General features: G+C 38.3%; 1 protein-coding gene across 1 annotated transcript; it reads left to right on the top strand.

Moving 5' to 3' along the window:
- Positions 1 to 5,428: 5,428 nt before the first annotated feature.
- sox32 (SRY-box transcription factor 32) lies at positions 5,429 to 6,777 on the top strand. The gene is made up of 2 exons (XM_036597679.1): positions 5,429 to 5,669; positions 6,064 to 6,777. The coding sequence occupies exons 1-2, from the start codon at positions 5,429 to 5,431 to the stop codon at positions 6,672 to 6,674; spliced, it is 852 nt and encodes a 283-aa protein (XP_036453572.1). The 3' UTR covers positions 6,675 to 6,777.
- Positions 6,778 to 9,207: the final 2,430 nt, after the last annotated feature.

The following is a 9,207-nucleotide window of genomic DNA, read 5'->3' as shown; positions in this document are numbered from 1 at the left end:
TCACACTCCATGTGACAGAGCCCTGTATGGAAATTTGAATCGGCATATGTTAGTGGAAACGTGGCGTCTCTCGTTCCTTTCTACTCATTTATAAAATGCACTCATGTACATCATAATTGAGGAAAAGCACATATAAAATAAATGACAAATTTGTATGAACAAGAACTCTCAATACATACTTCCACAATACGACACACAAACACAAATTCACACAGCTTGCAATGTAAAATCTCTCTCCCTTATAGTCTCATCAGGCTGACAGCTGTGAGCATCCAAATATTGACAGTATCCCTCCTAAAAGTTTGCTTTGACTTAATTCAAATATTCAGTTCAGTTCATCTCGAGTCAGTTCAGTTAAGTTAGTCCAATTCGGTTCAGTTCATTTCAAGCTTTCCACTGAGTGTAACAGTCAGTCAGAGGAAGCCCGGCTGTTCGCTTCAGAATATCCAGCCGAAAGATCCATCCAGCTCTACAAGACCCAGTACCTTCCACACGGTATATCCCAGTAAAAGTGATCTGTCAGTGGGGAACGAGGGTCAGGCTCTCCACAGCTCCTCTCTGACAGCGGCCGCGCTCTGTTCTGACACTGTTCCGCTCAGTCTCATATATGTCCGCCGTCCAATACAATAGAACATTGTGTTCAAGACAATCCCCATTCACTCAGCACAGAGGCCATTCAATCACACACAATCTAGCTGTGGATTACCGCATTCCAAGAGATTCGAGCCAAGACTCACCACAAACACGCACACTCACATATATATACAGTCACATGCAAAAGTTTGGCACTGTTTCATGTTTTTGTTAAAGTGAAAATAAGTACATCTCTGTACTTACATGTTCTGCACATCTTAATACACAATTGTTGATTATTTGTTGAATTTAACATTGTGGTGAAAAATAAATATTAAAATTTGATGTGCAAAAGTTATGGCACATTTTACATTTTATATTATTTTTCCCCCATTAAGTTAAACTCAGCAAATACATAGAAATTCTGCCTTGAAATCTGCAGAAAAATGCCATATTTGAGTTTGTTCCATGTAAAGGATGTGTGAACTTATTTTCACTTAGAAAATAAAACAACATGTAGTTTGACTAAGGGGTGTACAATTTTTGCACAGAACTTCATACACAAATCCATAAAGGATCAAGGAGTGACATTATGCTAGCCTAATTTATATTTATTTATTTATTTATTTATTCATGATTGTTGTAAATGGTTAGATTTTGCAAATGGTCAAAATGAGCACTAATTCTGTTTCAGTTAGGTCAATCACACCCTGGTTTAAACACAACAATTATGAAATATTAATAAGCTCACGTTGTAAATAACCAACTCCCAGAAGCATCTTAGCATTAAGGTCGTCTTAACTGGTAGTGTTCACTGTGAAGCTTGCACTACCATTTAAGAATCTTTGCACTAAGATGCTTTTGGGAAACCCAGCTCTGTTCAAGAATTCAAATCCATTCAATTTTATTATTATTTTAATTTAGATATTCAAATGAGTTCAAATATCAAATTTACACAACTTAAGTTAAAACAAATACAAATCATGTTCAATCATTTCATTTTATGTCAAAATATTCAGATTACACAGTTCTGTGCATAAGTTTGGGCGCCCCTGGTCAAATGACGTGTTTTGCTGATTTTCCTAAGTGAAAGTAAGGTGATACATCCTCTACAGAGAGCACACTTCTGCACATTTAAAGGCACAATTACTGTTTATTTGTTGAATTTAACATATTGAAATGTGGCCTGTGCAAAAGTAATGGCACATTTTATATATTTTTGTTTGTTTGTTTTTGTTTTTACAACGTTACACTGCAACGCTGTACTAGATGGCAAAATTTAACCGTGTTCTCTGTAGAGGACGTGTTCACTTCTTTTCACTTAGAAAATCAACAAAAACGCCGAACCTTTGCTTACAGTATTGTGGCTGACTGGATTATACTGCAGTGTACTCGTACGGCTCTCTGTAATATCAGTCTTTGCTCTGGGCTGCTCTGTATGGCTGTGGCAGTGCAGGTCACGGCGAAGGTCCTACCGAAACTCCGCTGAACTGCGGTTATTGTTTCCCCGCTGTGTGCGCGCGCTAATGAGCTGCAGGCTGTTAACACCGTTAGTGGCGCACGACCCATGTGGATTCCGCGCGTTCAGCTGGAGCACAGAGAGAGAAAAGAGAGAGAAAAGAGGAGAAAAGGGCCAATCATCAATCATTTATTAGTGCAAACCCGCATTACGGGCATTAGCGGAATGTGTATTGGTGCGCTGTCATTTCACTTCTTTCGTATGCAAACGCCTCCATCATAGGAAGTGTGTATTCACACCGGGCTCATACGGGATGGCAGCTCGAGGATGGACCTTCATTCATTCACTCATTCATCCATTTATTCATTTATTTATTGTGGATTTGCTTTCTCGATATGGGAGTAAACCCCTCACCTGTTAATGTCTACATCTGAGTCGTTAATATTTGTTTGGCTATACCCTCAAAAAAATTAGCCAACAGGGCTGTTGGACTTACAAACTAAAAGTATGTCGATCTTAACCGACACTGTGTTGCATTTACGTCATTTATTACGCAAAACTGACAAAAATGAATGAAAGTCCATTCCAATGAAACCAAAAAAATGCAGTTAACTCTTACAATGTAGTTCCATTAACTACGCTGAGGCAACAGAGTCCTCACACACTGACTCTATATAATTGAATGGAAATGTGTGGCGTAAATGAATTAAGCTCACGCAAGTTATTTTGTTAAGCGTCTATTGCTCTCTAAGTATAAACCTGAAAAAAATTATACAACCATATGCTGAAAAGTGAGCTTTTATCAGTTCATTTTTATCCATCATATTAAATGTATTCTGTTGGACACACAATTGGCTTGTAACAAAGTAATAATCCAAATTCTATTGTGAATAAACGTATAAAAACTACATAAAACATTAATTAGGTACTAATACGACTACATACATTTGCATCACCTTAGACCAATCAGAACAAATTCTTTTGCATCTGTTCCTTATTAATATTAAATTCTGTTGTTGTATATGAATAGGCAAAAGTGAAGTGCGCGTGTCTGTCGTGCAGTTGATCAGAGTGAGTACTGTAAATACTGACTCCCATTAATCAAACTGATGAATAAAGGATACAGAGGACGATTAAATGTCATATATATATATATATATATATATATATATATATATATATATATATATATATATATATATATATCAAAAACAACATAGCAAGGAAAACACACACACACACACACACATATATATATATGACATTTAATGTCCTCTGTATCCTTTATTCATCAGTTTTAATGTGTTCGGATGTGTTTAATCATTCTTTCGGACTAAATGAACATAAGAGCATTTAAAAGCCTACACGCGTTCGGTGTGTTGTGTGTTGTATGTGATTGAGCAGGTCATGGCTTTGATCAGTGCAGTCTCGGTTTAATGTCGTTACGTGGTTCTTCTTTAAAAAGCTCATCATAATCATCGCTGCTCATCCAAGATCAAATTAGTCTCCAATTAACAAATGCTCAATCATCAATGATAAAACCAATTCGATTACCCGCAGTATCATTAGACTGTCTAACATGCACTATTCTCAGATTGTATCGATTAACGAACGCTCGTCTCTGCTTTGTGAGTGTGTGTGTGTGTTGGGGGGGCAGGTTTCGCTGGTCCGGCGCGCAGACAGACCTGAAGATAAAATCTCTGCTCTGATCACTGAGACTGAGTGGACTGTGTTTGATCGAGGTGTCAACGCGGTGCAGGAGTGTTACAGCAGCGCTCTCTCTCTCCCTCTCTCTCTCTCTCTCTCTCTCTCTCTCTCTCTCTCTCTCTCAGACAAACACACACACACACACAGCAGGTGCATCACACAGCATCTGAATGCTGGTTAAATTGTAGTTCTTCTAATATACAACCTGATAACGTTCTAAACATGCTTCTGTAAAGCACAAAAAGGGTTTCAATATTGTTATCAATGTCAGAACCCTTTAGTTTAGAGTTTTCAGTTGCTATAGGCTGATGCAGATTTCCCACAAAGACAGCAATACAAACGTGTGTGTGTCTCTAACACAGCTACTGCTCCAAGAGTTGGAAAGCATGTGTAGTTAAAGATAGACACATCATTGAGGATTATTTCGACTTGTCTTTTCTAAAATGATATATGAACATAGACAACAGACAATACCTATTAATTCTATTAAGCACGTGTTTAGATTATTACATCTGAACCTGCTGTGTGAGGAAAAATCAGAAGAACAAATCCGCTAAATAATGTTGTGTACATTGTCATGTAAACAGAGCTTTACTAGCTTCCGCACCGAAAAACACATTTCCACACTATCTTATCATTCCAACAAATCAACCAACTGACCAAAATAACCATCCAGTCAACCACCAATAAAAAAAGACATTGAGCTAGCTAACCTACCAAAAAAACGAACCAACCAGCTAATCGATCAACCAACTAACCAGCTAATCGATCAACCAACTAACCAGCTAACTAATCAACCAACCAGCCAACCATCCAAACAAACAAACAAGCAATAAATAATAATAATAATAATAATAATAATAAATAGAAAAGTTTGCAAAATGACAAAACTATGCAAATTATTTGTGTCGTTGACCCATGAACAATACACTAAATGTGACGTCTAATTCAAGGCCACACTTAAGGTCAGTAAACAGCAGTACGTTTTAACGAACAGACACAGTTTGTTAAAACGTATATCAATCAGTAAAATTCATTTCACCAGATATAACTCTTCACAAATGTTTTTATTCCTCTCTAATAATTCAGCACGAAATGCGAGCAAATAAAAAATCATTCACTCGCTTTTTTAGGCCACTACACTTTGGCAAACTTTAGACCATAGAATTAACTGGACATATAATCTAGCCAAATCATGTTCTTTTTATGATTTATTTTTTATATTTATGTTGTTATGTTGTCGATACTGACATTGTACGTTTGTTTAATTACTCGTCATTAGTTTTGTACTTCGTAGTTGTGCCATGTTCATTTAAAATGAACTGGACGTATCATATAGCTAAAAACTTTTTTTGTTTGTTTTTGGTGGACTTGGACACGCAAGGTATTTTTCCCTCGTGTCTCGTAGTTGCATCATGCGTCCGAAGCAATTATGTGGGTAATCAAATCAACCCGCCAAAACTATTTTTAAACTTGTATCTTCTTTAACTTTCTTCTGTCGACTTTGACATTGACTGTGTTTTGTTTAGATGGACGCTCGGGTGTTTTATCACTCTTGTGTGACAGAGCTGTGGATCCTCACACCTTTAATCCACTCCTCCGCGCTCTCATTGGTCCGCGCGCTGCTTAAAGCCTCGGGGATGGCCGCAGGTCTTCAGAGCTTCACCTTCACTCGGTGTGTTAGAGGCCATGATGTTGCCTAGTGTAGAAATGGTGCAGCTGGAGCAGCGCTGTAAACAGGCCGAGCTGGAGCAGTTCCCCCCGAGCCCGCAGTCCGCCGAGTCCGAACTCAGCTGCTCCAGCCCGGAGGGGAAAGCCCCCAGAGTGAGGAGACCCTTGAACGCCTTCATCATCTGGACCAAAGAGGAGCGCAGGAGGCTGGCCCAACTCAACCCTGAGCTGGAGAACACTGACCTCAGCAAGATACTGGGTAAGAACAACTTTACACATAGACATATACATACACTTATACCCACATAGTATGAGCAGTTAAGTTAGCTTAGTGAGTTAATCAACTATTAAATTTACTGGATCAGTTGTGAGAATTATTTTCCTGATTTTTTTCTTGTTGTCCACTTATATACCAAAACCACACAACTCATAGTCCATTTTACATAACCATGATACACTCCGATATGTGGAAATGGCCTCTCTTCTGACACACACACACACACACACACACACACACTCACACATGCACATTAATGTAATTGTATATCAGTAGCTGTAATGTTTGCTCTGATCAGTTTCTGAGGGACAAAAATGAGATTCTAATCCAGCCTTACATTGTTTTCTAATCCTGTTTTCTCCTTTTCTCTGTGCAGGTAGAACATGGAAGGCCATGTCTCTGGCTGAGAAAAGGCCGTACATGCAGGAGGCAGAGAGGCTGAGGGTTCAACACACCATCGATCACCCCAACTACAAATACCGCCCCCGCAGACGCAAGAGCAACAGACGCAGCTCCAAAACCCCGCCAAGTGACACCAGCACCTCTTCTAACCTCCACCTCAGCTACATGCTCCACAACCAGGCCCTCCACTACCCCTATACACACTCACACACATTGTCTGACTCATACACACACCCACACAGTCTGGCTTTCCCCACTCATCAAACTGCAGCTCAGAATGGTGCGGCGTTTCCAAACGGAGGAGTTTCCTTCTCAGATGGAGCCTTCTTGAGCTCTTCTTTGGCGTACCCACAGCAGGCCATGTGCCCAGCAGAACCTCAGTACTACAGTTCCCAGCATGCAGTGCAGCAAAGAGTAGAGCACTGGGATTGGCGAGGGACGGAGGTGTGTGGATGTGTGCTGTGCTCAGGTGGACCATCACTAGAGTTTTACCTGGAGCAGGTCCGAGTGGACATGCTGGACCAACTTGACCGCAGCGAGTTCGACCAGTACCTCAATCCAGTACCACCTAAAGACCAACACTGACCAGAAATATCCCAAAATGACCAAAGATCAGTTGTACCTTGACTGGGTAACCTGACCACAAGACACTTTGCATGGGTCAAACCACTAGTATGACCAGTTTGGTAAAAGTGTTACTGTTTACTGTTGCTGCTAAAGACTTTTTTATGTAATTGTGAATATGTGTACATAAATATTTGTATTTATTTATGATGATTTGGACCAAGAATAAGCTGTATCCCAAGCCACATTATCATTAGAGAATCTCCACAGAAATTTTTTTTGTACCATCAATATTTCTTAACAAGTTCTTTGTTTCACTGTTGACAATGGCAAAATCTGTGCAGATCTTTGTACGTTTCAAATATATATTTATGACTTGTTTACTTGGGAGAAAGTTCACTTTGAGCTGCTATAAATAAAAGAAGTTTAAATATATTCCTGTGTTTTTGTCTTTGTAAAAACATGAATAATGATAGATATTTCAGTTAACTTCCTTACGCTCCAGAAACATCTCAAGGTTCATGTAAGGTCACGAGACAGAGGTCCTGCTATTCTTTCATTGTTTTTAATTACGCCTATTTGTTTGCATGGTAGATCAAACCAGGGCCATGGTGATGTCAAAAGCCTGGGGATACCTAGCTTTTCAAATTGTTTAATAATAACTAACATTAAAGAATGACTTGATTTACTTAGATAATCTAGAATGCCTGGAAAATCTCACTGTTTATATGAAGAAACTGTGTACAGCAGGTGTTTTTAATAAATGTAAAGTGCTTTTATTTTTAGTTTTTTTAATCATTTATTATTTAGGACGATCATATGGGTAGTGTTTCTCCAGAATGTTCTCTCTTCTGTTTGGTTCTTTAAGATTCTTAATGGTTTGTTCATGATTCATCTTATAGTGTCCATCTATTTGGTTGCTTGTTGTCCTCTTCTTTTTTTTTCTTTAACTGTTTCAAGTCTAATTGTCTTTTCTAACGAACTAGTTCTTCTCATCGAGTTAGTGGCGAGTCTTGATTTGGAAAAAATCCATTTTTTAATTTATGCCTTCCAAGGTACTCTCAAAAGTCTTCGCCAGCACCGAAGTTCAAAGGCATCAATATTTTTCCTGTCTTGCTTTTTTATTGTCCAGCTTTTGCATCCATGAAGAAGCACAGAAAAGCCCACAGCCCAGACAGTTCTGATCTTTGTTTGTAGAGACAAATCATTACATTTGAAGATCTTTTCAAGGTCTTTTATCCTTGTTCAGCTGAGTGCCACAAATATTGACAGATGGAATGTTCTCCTCAAAATAAACAAAACATACTCATTTATTAAAAAAACACAGTTAGATGTTCCCGAAATTTTGACATCTGTGTGTCTGACATGCATCGTCTACGATTTTATAAGATTTTATAAGATTTTATAAGTCATAAATAATAACACTAAAGGAATATGTATGAACCACTGGTTCAGAAGCTGGGTTGGGGTGCTATAAGACTTAGTTTATTAGGTCAGAGCCCACCCAAATGTTTGTACTTTGGGTGGAGCCGCAATCCCTGATCTTACCAAATCACATTACTATAAGAATCCTAAAAATCCCAACTACACCCACTTAAAACAGATTAGAATTCTCATCCAGAAATAAAGACTATTTGCAATACTAAAGCCCCCCTTAGATTAACGTCAGTTGGATTACTTGTATAAATGCTGCAGCCATGACATAATTAAACTACAACAAACAGCACTGTAGTAGCCTAATAACTTTCATAAAGCTATCCACTTCCATTAATATGACAATATTAAGTCAAATAGTTACAACAGCAAAATGTTAATGTTGAGTTACTTCTGAAACTCTAAGGCACAGTATTTTCCCCTTTTCTCTTGTGTAGGCTGTATTTGACTGAAACATATGCACCATATCTTTTTAGGATATTTGCATTTGTCTAAACTATCACAGCTATCTGGAGAATTTAAGGCATTTGGAACTTGATATGTAAAAAATGCGAAGGGTAGTAGGCAAACGTTCCACAATGAAACAAAACAGATCAATTTAATTTCTATACTGTAAAATCTCTGGAATGTGAACAATTGATTCGGAGTTTCAAAAATGACTCAATATTTACTTCATAGTTCACATTTGCTTAAAATTCCTCACTGCTTAGAGCTTTGTGCTAAAAATGAAATACCCCTTATTGTAACCCAAACAGAAGTACAGATTATTTCCTGTTGGATGACCTTTAGAGGGTTAAGGCCAACTTTGTAGCTCTGTCAGATAAAGCCTGAGCCTGAACCCATTGGGGAGGAAAGTTCCAGCAGTGTTTGAATGCTGAAAAGATGTTGAAGAGGAAGGGAATGGTAGGTGGAACATTCAGGGAAAGCTGGACAGGGTTTTGTGGATGTTGGAAAACAAACTGAAGGAGGAAGGTGGAAGTGAGGTAGTATTCTGGACTTGCTTATTATAGATTACAGATTTATAGATTTATAGGCTAACATGAAAAAGAGCAAAGAAAAAAGAAAGTAGCATGAAGTTACTTACCACTAGTTAAATGCCATCGCTGTTGTAACAAAGCCT

The sequence above is a fragment of the Colossoma macropomum genome, unplaced genomic scaffold (genome assembly GCF_904425465.1).
Source record: "Colossoma macropomum unplaced genomic scaffold, Colossoma_macropomum, whole genome shotgun sequence".
Classification (NCBI taxonomy): Eukaryota; Metazoa; Chordata; class Actinopteri; order Characiformes; family Serrasalmidae; genus Colossoma; species Colossoma macropomum.
Note: the sequence above shows the minus strand (reverse complement) of the source record. Positions and strands in the feature narration are given on the sequence as shown.